Source organism: Pristiophorus japonicus, chromosome 17, assembly GCF_044704955.1.
Source record: "Pristiophorus japonicus isolate sPriJap1 chromosome 17, sPriJap1.hap1, whole genome shotgun sequence".
NCBI classification, from domain to species: domain Eukaryota; kingdom Metazoa; phylum Chordata; class Chondrichthyes; family Pristiophoridae; genus Pristiophorus; species Pristiophorus japonicus.
In genome coordinates this window covers 119,728,812-119,749,587 of record NC_091993.1, presented here as the reverse complement: position 1 = coordinate 119,749,587, position 20,776 = coordinate 119,728,812, and the positions used below count along the sequence as shown (strand labels likewise).

The window sequence follows — 20,776 nt, the reverse complement described above, 5'->3', positions numbered from 1 at the left end:
GGTTACAATAACTAGTTGGAAGCCACCTGCAGGGCTGAAACATCACTCGAGTCCTTATGATCAGAATTCAGCTCATGTACTGTAACAAGTACTGTACCACCTACTCTGCCTCCGCAAGATCCTGCAAATCCATTGGCAGGATAGACGCACCAACGTCAGTGTTCTCGATCTGGCCAACATCCCCAGTGTCGAAGCATTGACCACGCTCAACCAGCTCTGCTGGACGGGCCACGTGTCGGGCATGCAGACAAAGACTCCCAAAACAAGCGCTCTACTCGGAACTCCGACAGGGCAAGCGAGCCCCAGGTGGGCAGAGGAAACGCTTCAAGGACACCCTCAAAGCCTCCTTGAAAAAAAATGTAACATCCCTACCCACACCTGGTAACGCCTGGCCCAAGACCTCCTAAAGTGGAGGAAAAGCATCCAGGAAGGCACTGAACACGGAGTCTCTTCACTGAGAGCAAGCTGAAGCCAAGCGTCGACAGCGGAAGGAGCGCAGGCCAAACCAGGCTCCCCAATCGCCTGTTCCTCCAACCACCGTCTGTCCCACCTGTGACAGAGACTGTTGGTCCGGCATTAGATACAAACATAGAAAATAGGTGCAGGAGCAGGCCATTCAAGCCTGCACCGCCATTCAATATCATGGCTGGTCATGCAACTTCAGTACCCCACTCCCACCTTCGCTCCATACCCCCTGATCCCCTTAGCCGTAAGGGCCACATCTAACGCCCTTTTGAATATATCCAACAAACTGGCCTCAACAATTTTCTGTGGTAGAGAATTCCACAAGTTCACAATTCTCTGGGTGAAAAAGTTTCTCATCTCAGTCCTATATGGTTTACCCCTCATCCTTAGACTGTGACCCCTGGTTCTGGACTTCCAACATCAGGAACATTCTTCCTGCATCTAGCCTGTCCAGTCCCATCAGAATTTTATATGTTTCTATGAGATCCCCGCTCATTCTTCTAAATTCCAGTGAGTAGAAGCCTAGCCGATCCAGTCTTTCTTCATAGGTCAGTCCTGCCATCCCGGAAATTAGTCTGGTGAACCTTCGCTGCACTCCCTCAATAGTAAGCACATCCTTCCTCAGGTTAGGAGACCAAAATGCTCAAAGTGTGGTCTCACCAAGGCCCTGTATAACTGCAGTCAGACCTCCCTGCCCCTGTACTCAAATCCCCTCACTACGAAGGCCAACATGCCATTTGCTTTCTTCGCCGCCTGCTGTACCTGCATGCCTACATTCAGTGACTGATGTACCATGACACCCAGGTCTCGTTGCACCTCCCCTTTCACTAATCTGTCACCATTCAGAAAATAATCTGCTTTCCTGTTTTTGCCACCAAAGTGGATAACCTCACATTTATCCACATTATACTGCATCTGCCATGCATTTGCTCACTCACCTAACCTATCCAAGTCACCCTGCAGCCTCTTAGCATCCTCCTCACAGCTCACACTGCCACCCAGCTTTGTCTCATCTGCAAACTTGGATATTAAATTCAATTCCTTCATCTAAATCATTAATGTATATTGTAAAGAGCTGGGGTCCCAGCACTGAGCCCTGCGGCACCCCACTAGTCACTGCCTGCCATTCTGAAAAGGACCCAGTTATTCCCACTCTTTGCTTCCTGTCTGCCAACCAGTTCTCTATCCACGTCAATCCATTACCTCCAATACCATGTGCCTTAACTTTGCACACTAATCTTGTGGGACTTTGTCAAAAGCCTTTTGAAAGTCCAAATACACCACATCCACTGGTGCTCTTGTCCACTCTACTAGTTACATCCTCAAAAAATTCTAGAAGATTTGTCAAGCATGATTTCCCCTTCATAAATCCATGCTAACTTGGACCGATCCTGTCACTGCTTTCCAAATGCGTTGCTATTACATCTTTTAATAATTGATTCCAGCATTTTCCCCATCACTGATGTCAGGCTAACCGGTCTTTAATTCCCTGTTTTCTCTACTTTTTAAAAAAAAAAAGTGGGGTTACATTAGTTACCCTCCAATCCAATCCATTGGACTCGGTCACCCGAGAACTCATTTCTAGTGTGGAAGCAAGTCATCCTCGACTCCGGGGGTCTTCCCATGACGACTGTAATCTAAGATAACAAAAACATCCACGCACTATGTGCTGTTAACAGAACCTCAACAACAACCGGCATCGCCACCTTTGGGGGTTTTCACCAGAAGCAAAACTCCTGGATAGATCAGGAATGGCCAGTTCATCAAACTTCACTCAGTTTGCTCCTTCGGCCAGAGGTAATTTGGCCCAAAATTAATCATATTGAATAAAATGCAACAAATTTATGGCAAGTCAGGCATGTGATGGAATACTATCCACTTGCCTGGATGAGTGAAGCTCCAACACCACTCAGGAAGCTCAACACCATCCAGGACAAAGCAGCCCACTTGATTGACACCCCATCCACCACCTTAAACACTCACTCCCTCCACCGGTGCACACCGTGGCTGCAGTGTGCACCATCTACAAGATGTACTGCAGCAACTCGCCAAGGCTTCTTCGGCAGCACCTCCCAAACCCGCGACCTCTACGACCTAGAAGGACAATGGCAGCAGGCATGGGAACACCACCAACTCCAAGTCACACTCCACGTTCCTTCATCGTGGCTGGGTAAAAATCCTGGAACTCCCTCCCCAACACTGTGGGAACACCTTCACCACACAGACAAGTGACAATTACCATTATTGCAAAACTAATCACAATAATGAAGGGAGTGAAAGGATGGTGGGGGGGGAGGGACAGAGGGACGTGTGCAAAGTGGATGAACACTCCAACCACTCCCTGCAAATCCAGGCCAGACTTCGGGGGCACGACTGGAGATTTTCACAGACCTGCCCAGGAATTCCACCCATTTTCACACTGGCTGGGAATGGGATCGATCGCCATGGGAGAGGGACAGATCATTTTTTTTTCCATTCATTCCGGGGGGGGGGGGGGGTGCCCATCGCTGGCAAGACTAGAATTTATTGCCCATCCCTAATTTCCCTTAACAGAAGGCAATTAAGAGTCAACCACATTGCTGAGTCTGGACTCAGACCAGACCGGGTAAGGATAACAGATTTCCTTCCCTATAAAAGGACATTAGTGAACCAGATGAGTTTTTCTGACAATCCAGCAGTTACATGATCACTGTTACAGATACTAGTTTTTTTTATTCCAGATTTATTTAATTAACTGAATATAAATTCCCCAGCTGCCATAATCGGACTTGAACTTGTGTCTCTATCATTAGTCCAAGCCTCTGGATTACTGGTCCAGTAACATAACCACTATGCTACTGTTCCCAAATCTGTTGTCTGCAGCAGTTAAGAATATTTTCTGCCGCCTTCATCTTCAGCCCAAATCAGAGCTCGGGAGCCCTTTATTGGAGCACCAGGCTGCCTGTTTCAATTTACAACACCTCTTTGAGGTGGATCATTCAATCACCCTGCTACGGACACAGGCCCCCAGACTAAGAAAATGACCACATCCCCGATGATTTGAACCGGGTCAATGCCAGGCCATGATACTGCTGGAACTCCCGCTACATTTCCAGCAGTGGAGTTGGGAATTTCTGACCCCAGCTGTCTGAAGAGCGTGCAGAGCACTTTATCAGAGCACACTCGGTCAACTGCTGCCTTGACGTCAAGGGCAGTCACACTCTGGCCTCACCTCTTTTGTCCATGTTTGGCCCAAGGCTGTAATGAGGTCTGGAGCAGAGTGATCTTGGCAGAACCCAAACTGAGCATCGGCAAGTAAGTTTGGTGTCTGGCTTAAATTTTAGTGAAGTTTTCACAGCAACCACCAGAATATCTGGTTCCAAAATATAAAACAGACAAGAGCAACTCCTACTACAGACAGGTTCTACCCAAGTCTGACTGATATTTTGCCATTATCGCAACCCATCCAATGTATATTTTTTTATAGCATTATAGTGTGGATTGAATTCTTTCAATAAACCATCACTGCTTCAGTGCAACAAATTCTTCAATCATGGAAATGTCAGACTACAGATTCTCTCTTTCACAAGATGTAAAATATTCACTAGGTCACAGCTAACCATTATTGCTATTTCTGATGAATGGTCCAAAGGCTTCGCTGAAGGTTACCTGGTGATACTACATTCATTCAACTGTAAAAGCAGGTTTGCATACCCAGGGTATATGACGAGAGACACCCCACCTCACTTCCAGCCTCTCCACTGGAACACTATCCCTGGTTATACCCAATCATGCCTCAGTTATAAAAAGACTGCTTTGTTCTTAACCCAGAGCTCTGCATTACTTCGAGCACATGACAACTCCAACCCAGATTAAAAAAGGGTGTGTTTATTGCATTTAAGGGACCCAATTTTCCCCAACCCCTTTTTCCGGCGCACTTATGTTAAATGCGGCGACTTTGCGCGCTGGAAACGACGCCGAAAAAGAGTGGCCCCGTCCTGCCGAGTCTCCCGTGTCCTAGCGTGATGTACATAGTGCAGTGGGGGGGGGCAGAGCAACAGCACAGAAAACACTGCCAACAACTGTCCACATGCGCAGTGGAGTCTGCACGCATGCTCCTCACCCTCCCAGCATGTTCTGCAGACTGCAAGCAGGACCCGATGCTCACAGCCCCTATCCCCAGCCGAAAGGACACCCTGATGTTCACCTGGTGAGTGGGGGATATCCTGCAGTATTTATTTAGGGTCGCTCAGAGTTGTCAGAAACAGAGTGCAAAAGTTGGGAATTTGGTGCAGAGAGAAGAGGGTTCGGTTTTTTGGCTTCATGTTACATATTTAAATATTTCATATAAACTACCTATAACTTAAACTAGATCAAGTAATGTTAAAAAACTATAAGCTAAGTTGATTAAATAGATGTTGAAAGGTTGTTTTCCCTGGCTGACATTATCCACTTTGGACCCAAGAAAGATAGGTCAGAATAAATGGTGAAGCTCAGAACTGTGGTGCTTTAAATGTACTAACCTGCACCGATTTCTTAACTGCCCGCAATGTTTTTCAGAGCTGGCCACATACACTGACCTAAGTCGATTTGGAGTAAGTTTTAGCTGGCCAAAATGGCATAAACGGCCAAAATTGACCTACGTGGCTGGGAGCGCCCCCTTTTGAAAAAAAAACTTTAAAAAAATCGTACCTACAGCAAGTTTATTGGGGAAAATGGCATTTAACTTACGCCAGAAAAACCAACTTACTCCAAAAAAAATTGGAGCAAGTCATGGCCAAAATTGGGCCCAAGGTCTTCAAAATTATGAAAGGTTTTGATAGAGTGGATACAGAGAGAGTGTTTCCACTTGTGGGGAAGAGCAAAACTAGAAGCCATCAATATAAAATCGGCAAGAAATCCAATAGGGAATTCAGAAGAAACTTCTTTACCCGGGGAGTGATGAGAATGTGGAACTCACTGCCACAGGACGTGGTTGAAGCGAATAGTATCGATGCATTTAAGGGGGGGCTAGACAAGCGTATGAGGGAGAAGGTAATAGAGGGTTATGCTGATAGATTTAGATGAGGAAAGACGGGAGAAACTCGAGTGGACTGGTTGGGCCGAATGGACTGTGTGTAAGAGAGTTTCAGTGGAAACCATTTTTGGAAATTCCTGCTCCTCAATGGTGCTGTACAAACAAAGTTAGTGGGTAAGCTGAAAGAATTAGAAGGTTTCTTTTGTTTTAAAAAAAGCTATCGGAGATAAAAATCCACATCTCAGTGATTGGTGTTCTGCGCCTGGTGAAGATATCAGAACGGTGCTCCCACTCTGCTCCAGCCCTTGCTACACCGGCAATTGGAAATTCATTTGTTTTAAAGAGGGTGCCTCTTCACCTCCCTCCCATTTTTGTTTTCAAACGAGAGTACCAAGTCCCACTTTATTCCCCCTTCTGGAGTCACCCCACTACTAGTAATCCAGAGGCCTGGACTAATGATCTGGAGACGCGAGTTCAAATCTCACCACGGCAGCTGGGGAATTTAAATTCAGTTCATTAAATAAATCTGGAATTTTAAAAAGCTAGAATCAGTAAAGGTGGCTATGTAACGACCGGATTGTCGTAAAAATCCATCTGGTTCACTAATGTCCTTTAGGGAAGGAAATCTGCCGTCCTTACCCGGTCTAGCCTATATGTGACTCCAGACCCACAGCAATGTGGTTGACTCTTAACTACCCTCCGAAATGTCCTAGGACAATTAGGGATGGGCAATAAATGCCAACGAAGCCTACATCCCGTGAATGAATAATTTTTTAAAAAACCACAAAGTTGTATGATGGGCGGACAAGGTTCTGATCCAAGGGCAGCCTTTACTTGGATATTCCCAACCAGATATCTGCCAACTACCCCCCAGTCCAAAAGCACAGAAAACTCATTTGCACATGGACTGGTACTTATTTTTTCAGATACATAAAGCAGTCTACATTTGTTTCTTTTCTCATCATTTTCTTAACAAAGAGGTTAAATTCATTTGAAAGCTGCTTGTACCCAAAGGGATGCACTGCTACAAAGCAACATCCTGCCCTGTTATACACACACACACACGAACGAGTCAATTACTCACCCATATTGCAAGATTCACTCGCTTTCCACTGATATTCAATTTCTTCGTCAGGAAAGAGGCCTAAAAATGAAAAAAGTATTTAAATAGTGGAGACAGTAGTTCAATTGTCCTTGCAAATGCCAGAGAGTCAATATCTACCCTCCTTTCCATCAGAATGCCTACTTCAGGTGGTGTGTTTTAAATGGACAGAAAATGAAGATTCGCTAACTTTGTTTTATAAAGTCCACCCCTGATTTCTCAAACCAAGGTAATGCATTTACTATAATTGTCCATATCCCTTGGTGCATCAGCATTTTAAACAAAGAAATATGCTATGCCCAGTTATAGACAGCATCAGGGAGCAGAAATCACACACAGTATGAAGCCAAGTTATGGCCAGGACAACACACACACACACATCCATTTTAATTTGTGTTTGGAAATTCCTTCGTGAATTTTGTTCCAGTGATGAAATATTAGGAATGAAACAAAGAGGAAAGGTCAAAAGATCTGGGATTCACAGTTTAAACCGCGAGTACACGACTCCAAGGTTTTTAAGATTCTCAGGAATGTTTCATTTAGCTTTCCCACTTGAATATGGGAATTACCAAGCATGGAGATAAGGAATGGGTTCCAGGCTTAAGGAAGTTATTCTTTCCACACACCCGACCCCTCGGCAATTCAATAGGAACAAAATGAATCCAACAACTGATTGAATTTATATTGTAGTAAAATGTCACAAGACACTTCACAGGAGCGTAAATAAAATTCAACATCCAACCCCATAAGGAGATATTAGGGCAGATAGACAGAGACAGAGGAATTCCAGAGGTTAGGGCCTTGGCAGCTAAATAGTGGACCGATTAAAATAGGGGCATGCCAGTGGCCAGTACTGGAGGAGCGCATATATCTCAGGGGGTTGTAGGGCAGGAGGAGATTACAGAGATGGGGAGGGGTGAAGCCATGGAGGGATTTGAAAACAAGAATGAAGATTTTTTTTTTTTAAATTGGAGTTGTTGCTGGACCAGGAGCCAATGTAGGTCAGTGAGCACAGAGGTGAACAGGACTTGGTGCGAGTTAGGATATGGGCAACAGAGCACTGGATGATCGCATGATTATGGAGGCCGGAAGATGGGAGGCCAGCCAGGAGTGCATTGGAAGAGTCAAATCTAGAGGTAACAAAGGCATGGATGAGGGTTTCCACAGCGGAGGAGCTGAGGCAGGGCCAGAGTCGGGCGATGTTAGAGAGGTTGAAGTAGGCAGTCTTGGTGACGGTAGGATATGGTCAGAGCCCAGAGATTCCTACATCAAATTTTTGGAGAGAGAAAATATACAGCCAGACAGACAGCTTTGGAAAGACAGCAAGCAAGTTCTGATGGAGGATTACATCCAAAACATGAACACATCTTTTTCCCCCAGATGCTGACTTGTTGCGTTATTTCCTGCGTTTGTGTATTACACAAAAAAAATGCCTGACTATAGCCCTGAAGCACCTTGGAACATTTTTCTATGTTAAAGGGTGCTATATAAATTCAAGTTGTTGTGGTGTTGTGGGGGGCTCTTTAAAAAGAGACGGCTGAGGGGTGACCCAATAGAGGCCTTTAAAAATATCAAGGGGTTTGATAGAGTAGACGTGGTGCAATTCTTTCCACTTGTGGGGAGACCGAAACTCGGGGCCATAAATATAGGATAGTCACGAATAAATCTAATTATGGAATTCAAGTGGAATTTCTTCACCCAGAGTGGAACTCTACTGTAAGGGGTGGTTGAGGCGAACAGCATAGATGCATTTAAGGGGAAGCTAGATAAACACACGACAGAGAAAGGAATCGAAGGTTATGGTGATAGGGCAAGATGAAGAGGGATGGGAGGAGTCTTGTGTGGAGCATAAACATTGGCACAGACCCGGTGGACCGAATGGCCTGTTTCAGTGCCGTTAATTTCAATGTAATTTAAGTACATACATGAATGCCTGTGAAATTATTATGGTTCCTTACACCATGGATGTTATTCACATCACTGTGCAAACACCAGTGAACTACCGCTTTCTCCCAAGGACTATTTTCCACGACAGATATAGCACAGAACCAATGGACCTCTGTAGACCACACCACAAGGAACAAAGCACGAGGGTATCAACTACCAGGAATAAAACACACTGCCAAACCCATGTGAATTAAATGTAGAAGCAGCTTTTAAGTGAGCCAGTCCTTCGCCACCACTTGGGACACCTTTCCTTTCTCTCCATCATGCCATTTCCTTCAGTTTTCGCTCCAAGAGGGCAGTTTCCTCCACATCTTTCCATGGATGTTTTGTTCTTCAATTCATTAAATACACAGGAATTCTGTCACAGCTGGAGGCCGTATGGCCCTTACATTGGCTTTAAGCCCCTCTTGGTTGACTTTATCCCAGGTTACTGATCTTCACTTGCCCCTCCTCCCCTACTGATCTTCACTCGAATGGAGTTCTGATGAAATGCCATCGACCTGAAACATTAACTGTTTCTCTCTCCACAGATGCTGCCTGTCCTGCCGAGTGTTGTCGTTAGATGGTCTGATAATGACCCCACGAGGCAAAGTTTTGTACTTGAACTGTAGTGACCTTAGTCCATGTAATATAACTCCAGAGTGAGGTCCAGCAAGCGGTGAAGGTGGTAAATGGCATGCTGGCCTTCATAGCTAAGAGGATTTGAGTATAAGAGCAGGGAGGTCTTACTGCAGTTGTACAGAGCCTGAAATATTGTGTGCAGTTTTGGTCTCCTAATCTGAGGAAGGACATTGCTGTACTCCCTCAATAGCAAGAAAGGTTCACCAGATTGATTCCTGGATGGCAGGACTGACATACGAGGAGACACTGGATCAACTGGGCTTGTATTCACTGGAGTTTAGGAGAATGAGAGGGGATCTCATAGAAATACACAACATTCTGACAGGATTGGACAGGTTAGAGGCAGGAAGAATGTTCTCGTTGCTGGGGAGTTCCAGAACCAGGGGTCACAGTCTAAGAATAAGGGGTAAGCCATTTAGGACCGAGATGAGGATCAACATCTTCACTCAGAGTTGTGAACTTGTGGAATTCTCTACCGCAGAAAGTTGTTGAGGCCAGTTCGTTAGATATATTCAAAAGGGAGTTGGATATGGCCCTTACAGCCAAAGGGATCAAGGGGTGTGGAGAGAAACCAGGAAAGAGGTACTGAGGTGATGAGTCATGATCTTATTGAATGGCGGTGCAAGCTTGAAGGGCTGAATGGCCTGCTCCTGCACCTAATTTCTATGTTTCTATGGTGGACTCCCTTTTATACCTGGGTACCTGTGGTGTACAGGTGACCCCTCGGCCTCCACCAGTTGCACCCTCTGGTGGTGCCAGCATAGTGTATCGTGTGAACCTCAATGATGATACCTCCAGTAAACAAGTCTCCATCTTATGCAACTATACAATGACTACACAGTATATCTATAGTATACATATAACATCGAGTATTCCGTGCATTTTGTGTTTTTTTTTCCCTTAATGGAAGCATTGTGCTGGCTCTTCCCCTGCCCGATTTACACTATACAGTCAGTTAGGAAAAAAACATCCCCAAAAAGACTAGTCTCTCCAGTCTCATAAGAAACACACTAGCATCAACTTGTTCTTTAAACATAACTTTTAAATCATGTGGCAGTTATTTCAAAGCTCAGTTTTCAGACAAGTCAAATTTCCGTATTGCATCGAAGCTCAACCAGTCCACACCAACACACAAACCTCATCTAAATCATAGAAAAATAGAAAATAGGTGCAGGAGTAGGCCATTTGGCCTTTCGAGCCTGCACCACCATTCAATATCATGGCTGATCACCACCTCGGTACGCTTTTCCTTCTTTCTCTCCATACCTCTTGATCCCTTTAGCCGCAAGGGTCATATCTAATTCCTTGAATATATCCAATGAACTGACATCAACAACTCTCTGCGGTAGAGAATTCCACAGGTTAGCAACTCAGTGAAGAAGTTTCTCCTCATCTCGGTCCTAAATGGCTTACCCCTGATTCTTAGACTGTGTCCACTGGTTCTGGACTTCTTCCAGCCCAGTCAGAATCTTATATGTTTCTATGAGATCCCCTCTCATCCTTCTAAACTCCAGTGAATACAGGCCCAGTCGATCCAGTCTCTCTTCATTTGTCAGTCCTGCCATTCCAAGAATCAGTCTGGTGAACCTTCGCTGCGCTCCCTCAATAGCAAGAACGTCCTTCCTCAGATTAGGAGACCAAAACTGAAAACAATATTCCAGGTGAGGCCTCACCAAGGTCCTGTACAACTGCAATAAGACCTCCCTGCTCCAATACTCTAATCCTCTAGCTATGAAGACCAACATGCCATTTGCCTTCACCACCTGCTGCACCTGCATGCCAACTTTCAATGACTGATGTACCATGACACCCAGGTCTCGTTGCACCTCCCCTTTTCCTAATCTGTCGCCATTCAGATAATATTCTGCCTTCGTGTTTTTGTCACCAAAGTGGATAACCTCACATTTATGCATATTATACTGCATCTGCCATGCATTTGCCCACTCACCTAACCTGTCCAAGTCAACCTGCAGCCTCTTGGCATCCTCCTCACAGCTCACACTGCCACCCAGCTTAGTGTCATCTGCAAACTTGGAGATATTACACAATTCCTTCATCTAAATTAATCTATATCATAAATAGCTGGAGTCCCAGCAGAGAGCCCTGCGGCACCCCACTAGTCACTGCCTGCCATTCTGAAAAGGACCAGTTTATCCTGACTCTCTGCTTCCTATCTGCCAACCAGTTCTCTATCCACTTCAGTACATTACCCCCAATACCACATGCTTTAATTTTGAACACCAAAAGCCTTTTGAAAGTCCAAATACACCACATCCACTGGTTCTCCCCTGTCCACTCTACTAGTTACATCCTGAAAATATTCTAGAAGATTAGGCAAGCATGATTTCCCTTTCGTAAATCCATGCTGACTTGGACCGATCCTGTCACTGCTTTCCAAATGCGCTATTTCATTTTTAATAATTGATTCCAACATTTTCCCCACTACTGATGTCAAGCTAACCAGTCTATAATTCCCTGTTTTCTCTCTCCCTTCTTTTTTAACAAAGGGGTACATTAGCTACCCTCCAGTCCATAGGAACTGATCCAGAGTCGATAGACTGTTGGAAAATTACCAATGCATCCACTATTTCTAGGGCCACTTTCTTAAGTATTCTGGGATGCAGACTATCAGGCCCCGGGAATTTATCGGCCTTCAGGCACGATTTTGGAATTGAATGTACATCCTTGTACTTGATGCTCGGTCATTCAGCCCAACTGCCTGCCTCTCTTCTGCAGCTATGTTCGCACCAGGGTGTCCCTGGAGATGGAGCACGCAGTGCCCACAGTTCGAGGCCTTCCGTGACCAGAGGGACTGGAGTGCTTAATCACAAATGTGAACAAAATTATAATTTAATTTATTAAGGTTCCTTTCCCAGTTTGTTCATTTACAGGTTTATTGCCAGTATTTAAAAAAGAGTTGTCGTATGCTTCAGAAAAGCTTCATAATACTCAGCAATTTTAAAGGCTTGTGCCAGTTAGTGTCAGGTGTGGCTCAGTGGGTAGCACTATCGCCTGAATCAGAAGGTTGAGAGTTCAAATCCCACTCCAAAGACTGGAGCACAAAAATCTATGCTGACGCTACAGTGCAGTACTGAGGGAGTGCCGCACTGTTGGAGGTGCTCTCTTTCGGATGAGACGTTAAACTGAGACACCCAGTCTGCTCTCAGGTGGATGCAAGAGATCTCATGGCACTATTTCAAGAGCAGGAGTTATCCCCGGTGTCCTGGCCAATATTTATCCCTCAATCAGCATAACTAAAAAAAAAAATTGATTATCGGGTCTTTATCACATTGCTGTTTGAGAGAGCTTGCTGTGCACAAATTGGCTGCCGTGTTTCGCACATGATAACAGTGACTTAGTTCAAAAAAGTACTTCATTGGCTGTAAAGCGCTTTGGGACATATAGTGGCTGTGAAAGGTGTTATATAAATGCAAGTCTTTCTTTAAGAAAATAAATTCACAGTCCCAACTGGGTTGGGTTACTTGACAAATGTCATTCCCCAGCAAATGATAATACCCATCACAAAACCACCACATTGGGGTGAATATCACCGCCTGTTTATAAACAAACCGGACGGTCTTCACCTGGGCAGGACCGGAACCAATGTCCTAGGGGGAGTGTTTGCTAGTGCTGTTGGGGAGGAGTTAAACTAATATGGCAGGGGGATGGGAACCAATGCAGGGAGATAGAGGGAAACAAAAAGGAGACAAAAGCAAAAGACAGAAAGGAGATGAGTAAAAGTGGAGGGTAGAGAAACCCAAGGCAAAAAACAAAAAGGGCCACTGTATAGCAAAATTCTAAAGGGTCAAAGTGTAATAAAAAGGCAAGCATGAAAGCTCGGTGCCTCAATGCAAGGAGTATTCGGAACACAGGAGAAGGCTCCGAGCTAGTTAGAATGGGTGAGAGCTCAGATGAACAGGATCCCAAGGCAGGAGGCAACAGAGCAGAGTAGCACTGGGGTAAGTGTAAACCACAAGGTGATAGGAAAGGACAATATGTATGAATATAAAGGGGCTGCAGGAGGGGTCAAAACTAAAAATCATGGTTTAAAAACTAGGATTAAAACACTCTACCTAAACGCACGCAGCATTCGAAATAAAGTAAATGAGGTGATGGCACAAATCATTACAAATGAGTATGATTTGGTGGCCATTACAGAAACGTGGTTGCAGGTTGGCCAAGACTGGGAATTAAACATACAGGGGTATCCAACAATTCGGAAAGATAGACAAGAAGGGAAAGGAGGTGGGGTAGCTCTGTTAATAAAGGATGATATCAGGGCAGTTGTGAGGGATGATATTGGCTCTAATGACAAAATGTTGAATCATTGTGGGTGGAGATTAGAGATAGTAAGGGGAAAAAGTCACTGGTGGGCATAGTTTATAGGCCCCCAAACAACAACTTCATGGTGGGGCAGGCAATAATCAAGGGAATAATGGAGGCATGTGAAAAAGGAACAGCAGTAATCATGGGGGATTTTAACCTACATATTGATTGGTCAAATCAAATCGCACGGGGTAGCCTGGAGGAGGAGTTCATAGAATGCATACGGGATTGTTTCTCAGAACAGTATGATACAGAACCTATGAGGGAGCAAGCTATCTTAGGTCTGGTCCTGTGTAATGAGACAGGAATAATAAACGATCTCCAAGTAAAAGATCCTCTCGGAATGAGTGATCACAGTATGGTTGAATTTGTAATACAGATTGAGGGTGAGGAAGTAGTGTCTCAAACGAGCATACTATGCTTAAACAAAGGGGACTACAGTGGGATGAGGGCAGAGTTGGCTAAAGTAGACTGGAAACACAGACTAAACGGTGGCACAATTGAGGAACAGTGGAGGACTTTTAAGGAGCTCTTTCAGAGTGCGCAAAAATATATTCCAGTGAAAAAGAAGGGTGGTAAGAGAAGGGATAATCAGCCGTGGATATCCAAGGAAATAAAGGAGTATCAAATCAAAAACCAATGCTTATAAGGTGGCCAAGTTTAGTGGGAAACTAGAAGATTGGGAAATTTTTAAATGACAGCAAAGAATGACTAAGAAAGCAATAAAGAAAGGAAAGATAGATTGCGAAAGTAAACTTGCGCAAAACATAAAACAGATAGTAAAAGCTTTTACCGATATATAAAACGGAAAAGAGTGACTAAAGTAAATGTTGGTCCCTTAGAAGATGAGAAGGGGGATTTAATAATGGGAAGTGTGGAAATGGCTGAGACCTTAAACAATTATTTTGCTTCGGTCTTCACAGTGGAAGACACAAAAACCATGCCAAAAATTGCTGGTCACAGGAATGTGGGAAGGGAGGACCTTGAGACAATCACTATCACTAGGGAGGTAGTGCTGGACAGGCTAATGGGACTCAAGGTAGACAAGTCCCCTGGTCCTGATGAAATGCATCCCAGGGTATTAAAAGAGATGGCGGAAGTTATAGCAGATGCATTCGTTATAATCTACCAAAATTCTCTGGACTCTGGGGAGGTACCAGCGGATTGGAAAGCAGCTAATGTAACGCCTCTGTTTAAAAAAAGGGAGCAGACAAAAGGCAGGTAACTATAGGCCGGTTAGTTTAACATCTGTAGTGGGGAAAATACTTGAAGCTATCATTAAGGAAGAAATAGCAGGACTGCTAGATAGGAATAGTGCAATCAAGCAGACGCAACATGGATTCATGAAGGGGAAATCATGTTTAACTAATTTACTGGAATTCTTTGAGAATATAACGAGCATGGTGGATAGAGGTGTACCGATGGATGTGCTTTATTTAGATTTCCAAAAGGCATTCGATAAGGTGTCACACAAAAGGTTACTGCAGAAGATAAAGGTCTGTGGAGTCAGAAGAAATGTATTAGCATGGATAGAGAATTGGCTAGCTAACAGAAAGCAGAGAGTCGGGATAAATGGGTCCTTTTCAGGTTGGAAATCGGTGGTTAGTGGTGTGCCACAGGGATCGGTGCTGGGACCACAACTGTTTACAATATACATCGATGACCTGGAAGAGGGGACAGAGTGTAGTGTAACAAAATTTGCAGATGACACAAAGATTAGTGGGAAAGTGATTGTGTAGAGGACACAGTCCTTTGAGGAGGCCCTGAAACTCTTTTTGAGTTTACCTGAAAAAAACAAACATTAAACCGTGCCACCCGCCCTGGATGACACAGCAGACATTTACAAGGCCCTTTTTTACTTTTTTTTTGTGATTATTTTTTTGTGTTTTTCTTTGGGGCGCTAAAATCTAATTTTTTCCAGTGCCCCCTATAAAAAGGGGAGGGGACACTAAAAGCACCGGCAATTAAAACAAATTAAACTTTAAAACGCAAAATCAAATTAAAATTTGGTTGCCGGGCATGATGATGCACTCCAGTCCCTTCGGTGCCCACCTCTCGCGGAAGGCCGCGAGCGTACCGGTGGACACCGCGTGCTCCATCTCCAAGGACACCCTGGACCGGATGTAAGAGCGGAAGAGAGGCAGGCTGTCAGGTTGAACGACCCCCTCGACCGCCCGCTGCCTGGACCGGCTGATGGCACCCTTGGCCGTGCCCAGGAGCAGTCCTACGAGGAGGCCCTCGGACCTACCCGCTCCCCTCCGCACAGGGTGCCCAAAGATCAGGAGAGTGGAACTGAAGTGCAGCCAGAATTTCAGGAGCAGCCCCTTCAAATAATGGAACAGGGGCTGCAACCTTGTGCACTCAATAAAAACATGGAACACGGACTCCTCCAGACCGCAGAAATTGCAGGCGGCCTGGGAGTCCGTGAACCGGCTTAAAAATTTGTTGCACGGCACTGCTCCGTGCACCACCCTCCAGGCCAAGTCCCCGATGAATAGTGGGAGGACCCCTGCGTAGAGTGCCCTCCATCGGGGACCCCCGCCTCCTCCGGACGGCAAGATGGTACGCCATGGCGTGTCCGGACGGCCGGCGAGGATGGCAAAGTTGAGGGTGTGCAGGAGCAGCCCGTACAGGAAACCCCTCCGCGCGGAACTGAAAGGCACGGAGGGGATTTCTCCGAGGCGGCTCAAGTTGTGAGGCGCCGGCCCCCGAGGGAGGTTCCGGGGTTTGGCGCCGATGAGGAATTCCGTCCGGACGGGGGTCAGTTCGGACGGGATCTCCCCACGTGCTTGAGCCTCCTCGATGCACCTAACGGAGTCAGGGCCCAGAGCTGTTTTTAGCGACTCGATGGCATCGGCCGCGTGGCGGACGTTGGCAGAATTTAGGCGCCGCGCCAGCGTGTCTGGCGCCATCGAGCAGGTCCCTGACCCTGGTCACCTCACCAGCCACAGCCCTCTCTTCCGACCGCCACATAAAACCTCGGCCATGGAGGTACGGATTCCCGAGCAGCGGTTCCTGCAGGACGGCCGCCACTCCAGCCGGCGGAGAGCTGCGCTTGGTGGAGACTTTGTTCCAGACCCTGATGAGTTCCCTGTAAAAGACAGGCAGCTCCCGGAGGGCGGTCCTGGCACCACCCAAGTTCACAAACAGGAGCTGAGCGTCATAATTGAGGTCGCGCTGCTGGCGGAAGAAATACCTCGCCAGAGCACACCACCTAGGAGGGGGCTCGACGTAAAGGTATCTCTGCAGGGTCTGAAGACGGAAAGTCGCGAGCTGGGCGCTGACGCACACCAACGACTGACCGCCCTCCTCAAGCGGGAGACTCAAGACCGCGGCAGAGACCCAGTGCTTCCTGTTGTTCCAGAAGAAGTCCACCAGCAGCTTCTGTATCTTGGCGACAAACGCAGGGGGAGGGGTCAAAGTGACCAGCCGGTACCACAGCATTGCGGCCACCAGCTGGTTGTGCCCAGGAGAATCCCAAAAAGTTAGTTTGCAGGTAATCAGGAAGGCAAATGGAATGTTGGCCTTCATTGCAAGAGGGATGGAGTACAAAAGCAGGGAGGTCCTGCTGCAACTGTATAGGGTATTGGTGAGGCCGCACCTGGAGTACTGCGTGCAGTTTTGGTCACCTTTCTTAAGGATATACTAGCTTTGGATGGGCTCCAGAGATGATTCACTAGGCTGATTCCAGAGATGAGGAGGTTACCTTATGATGATAGATTGAGTAGACTGGGTCTTTACTTGTTGGAGTTCAGAAGGATGAGGGGTGATCTTATAGAAACATTTAAAATAATGAAAGGGATAGACAAGATAGAGGTAGAGAGGTTGTTTCCACTGGTCGGGGAGACTAGAACTAGGGAGCACAGCCTCAAAATACAGGGGAGCCAATTTAAAACCGAGTTGAGAAGGAATTTCTTCTCCGAGGGTTGTGAATCTGTGGAATTCTCTGTCCAAGGAAGCAGTTGAGGCTAGCTCATTGAATGTATTCAAATCACAGATAGATAGATTTTTAACCAATAAGGGAATTAAGGGTTATGGGGAGCGGGTGGGTAAGTGGAGCTGAGTCCACAGCCAGATCAGCCATGATCTTGTTGAATGGCGGAGCAGGCTCGAAGAGCTAGATGGCCTACTCCTGTTCCTAATTCTTATGTTCTTATGTAGAACTTCAAACTTCAAAGGCCAACGGGTTCCACTTTACCCATCGTGTAACTTACACAGCTAATGGCAGACATCCTTACCCACAGTCCTGAACACGGATGAAACTGCTCTATATATAAAAAGATGTATCTCTTGCTCTGAAGAGGATCAGCAATCAACTGAAACAACTCGAGGCCTTGTTTTTAAAAAAAATATACAGGAATAAAGCAAGCCAGAGTCTTGAAATAGTTACAAATACATTAGCAAAGATGAGAATTTCATGAATGAAAACTGAAGACATTAGATTACAGCCTTGCATATCGGAAACAGAGGCGATAGTGATCCAACAAAGGTTGGGAACTCGGTTGTTGCAGCTCAGAGTGCAGGCTGGAGCCAGTAACAGAGGGCTGGGCGTTTTCACAGGCTGAACTCATCTGTACATAAGGACCTCCCATGATGTGCATTTCAATGGAACACATTACAAACTTAAAAATCACTGCATGTAACTATCCCCCCTCCCGGTGTTCTGTAAAACCGAGAGCAGTATAAATAAAATCAACATTGTCTCATCTAAGTATTGTCTGACACCGTTCAGATACGATTACAGCAGAACGACGGGGCCAGGGAATCTGCATTTATCCCCCCAGCAAAAAAAATTGCAAGACTCCGAAATAAGGGCTGAAAGTAAATGTTGACAAAACAAAGGAAATCAGTTCGGTATATTTGAACCCCACAAAAAAAATATTTTTCAGCCAGTTACAAAGACAATTGGGGGGGGGGGGGGAAGAAAGAAGAGAAAGGGGCGGTTGAAAACAAGAAATACAGTTAAGTTTCTCCAGGACTTTCCCCGTCAAACACACGAGTTCTTTTTTTAAAGAGAGCGGAGTCCTTTCATGTCCTCCCCCTCACAGGAGTAAGTTACAACTTCAATCAGTTGCATTCTTGGTCACTTTCAACCGCAACAATGTATCCAGCCCCCAGCCCCACACTGTATCCAAGCCCCCACAATGTATCCAGTCAGCCAGTGTAGCGAGTCAGTATCAGGGCACAGCACGCAGACTCGGGCTGTTGTAACTAACACCGCCTGTTCCCCACTCACCTGTAACGTGGTGATGTGCTTGTCGCTAAATTTATTCTCGCAATATCTCAGCACCAGCGAGGTTTTGCCAACGCAGCCTTCCCCCAGCAGCACCACTTTGAAACAGTAGCTTTTGCCAGCGGCTGCGGCCATACTAACAAGAGAAACCCTGGCTTGGCAGAAGGCAGTCTCATCAGAGCGGGCGGAGATTTTGGTCTGTTGATTCTTGACCTGCTGCTGCCGCCGCTCACAACCCTACTGTTGCTCTGAAGCTAGCGGCAGGCAAAACTGTGCGACACAACATTATAAAATGGCGACCTCGTCCTTCCCAAGCGGAGGTAGCGATCAGCTGATGTGCAGTTTGGGCGATAAATGCGGCAGCGCCACACCCCACCTTCCCCCGCCCCTTCCAGCTCTGACAACCCACATCACATGGGGGCAGAGGGAGGAGCAGACTCTGGGAAGCGGTCAATCAAACTGCCCACAGCAGCTCTGCTTGGCAAGTACACCCTATGTCGGTTGAGAAAGCGCTTAAATAAAAAAAAAGCTTATGAAAATCCTGAGCTTCATGCATAGTACAAAAGTGTGGAAATTATGATGAAGCTGTGTAAAACACTGGTTCGGCCTCAACTGGAGCACAGTGTCCAATTCTGGGCACCGCACTTTAGCAAGGATGTGAAGGTCTTAGAGAGGGCGCAGAAAAGATTTACGAGAATTGTTCCAGGGATGAGGGACTTCAGCTACATGGATAGACTGGAGAAACATAGAAAATAGGTGCAGGAGCAGGCCATTCGGCCCTTCGAGCCTGCACCACCATTCAATAAGATCATGGCTGATCATTCACCTCAGTACCCCTTTCCTGCTTTCTCGCCACACCCCTTGATCCCTTTAGCCGTAAGGGTCATATCTAACTCCTTTTTGAATATATCTAACAAACTGGCCTCAACAACTTTCTGTGGTAGAGAATTCCACAGGTTCACAATTCTCTCAGTGAAGAAGTTTCTCCTCATCTCAGTCCTAAATGGCTTACCCCTTATCCTTAGACTGTGACCCCTGGTTCTGGACTTCCCCAACATTCTTCCTGCATCTAAACTTTCCAGCCCTGTCAGAATTTTAGATGTTTCTGTGAGATCCCCTCTCATCCTTCTAAACTCCAGTGAATACAGGCCCAGTCGATCCAATCTCTCCTCATCTGTCAGTCCTGCCATCCCAGGAATCAGTCTGGTAAACCTTCGCTGCACTCCCTCAATAGCAAGAATGTCCTTCCTCAGAATAGGAGACCAAAACTGAACACAATATTCAAGGTGTGGCCTCACCAAGGCTCTGTACAACTGCAGTAAGACTTCCCTGCTCCTATACTCAAATCCTCTCGCTGTGAAGACCAACATGCCATTTGTCTTCTTCACCACCTGCTGTACCTGCATGCCAACTTTCAATGATCAATGTACCATGACACCCAGGTCTCGTTGCACCTCCTTTTCCTAATCTGTCACCATTCAGATAATATTCCACCTCCCTGTTTTTGCCATCAAAGTGGATAACCTCACATTTATCTACAGTATACTGCATCTGCCATGCATTTGCCCATTCACCTAACCTGTCCAAGTCACTCTGCAGCCTCTTAGCATCCTCCTCATGGCTCACACTGCCACCCAGTTTAGTGTCATCTGTAAGCTGGGGTTGTTCCCCTTGGAGCAGAGAAGGTTGAGAGGAAATTTGATGTGTTCAAAATCACGAGGGGTCTAAACAGGGTAGATAGAGAGAAACTGTTCCCATTGGCAGAAGGGTCGAGAACCAGAGGACACAGATTTAAGGTGATTGGCAAAAGAACCAAAGGCGACGTAAGAAAAAAACTTTTGTACGCAGCGAGTGGTCAGTATCTGGAATGCGCTGCCTGAAAGGGTGGTGGAGGCAGACTCAATCGTGGCTTTCAAAAGGGAGTTGGATAAGTACCTGAAGGGAATAAAAATTGCAGGGCTATGGGGAAAGGGCGGAGGAGTGGGACTGGCTGAGGTGCTCTTGCAGAGAGCCAGCACGGACTCGATGGGCCGAATGGCCTCCTCCAGTGCTGTAACCATTCAAAGATTCTATGTAGTAATTTAAA

General features: G+C 46.1%; 1 protein-coding gene across 1 annotated transcript in view; it reads right to left on the bottom strand.

The window, feature by feature from the left end:
* Window positions 1–19,033, bottom strand: part of LOC139228066 (ras-related protein Rab-21-like) — a 31,488-nt gene extending 12,455 nt beyond the window's left edge. Inside the window, exons 1-2 of the mRNA XM_070859227.1 lie at window positions 18,694–19,033; window positions 6,546–6,605 (exon numbers count right to left, since the gene is read on the bottom strand). Of these exons, the coding sequence (XP_070715328.1) occupies window positions 6,546–6,605; window positions 18,694–18,825 (192 nt within the window). The 5' untranslated portion in view covers window positions 18,826–19,033. The remainder of the gene's footprint in view (window positions 1–6,545; window positions 6,606–18,693) is intronic.
* Between the last annotated feature and the right edge of the window lie 1,743 nt (window positions 19,034–20,776).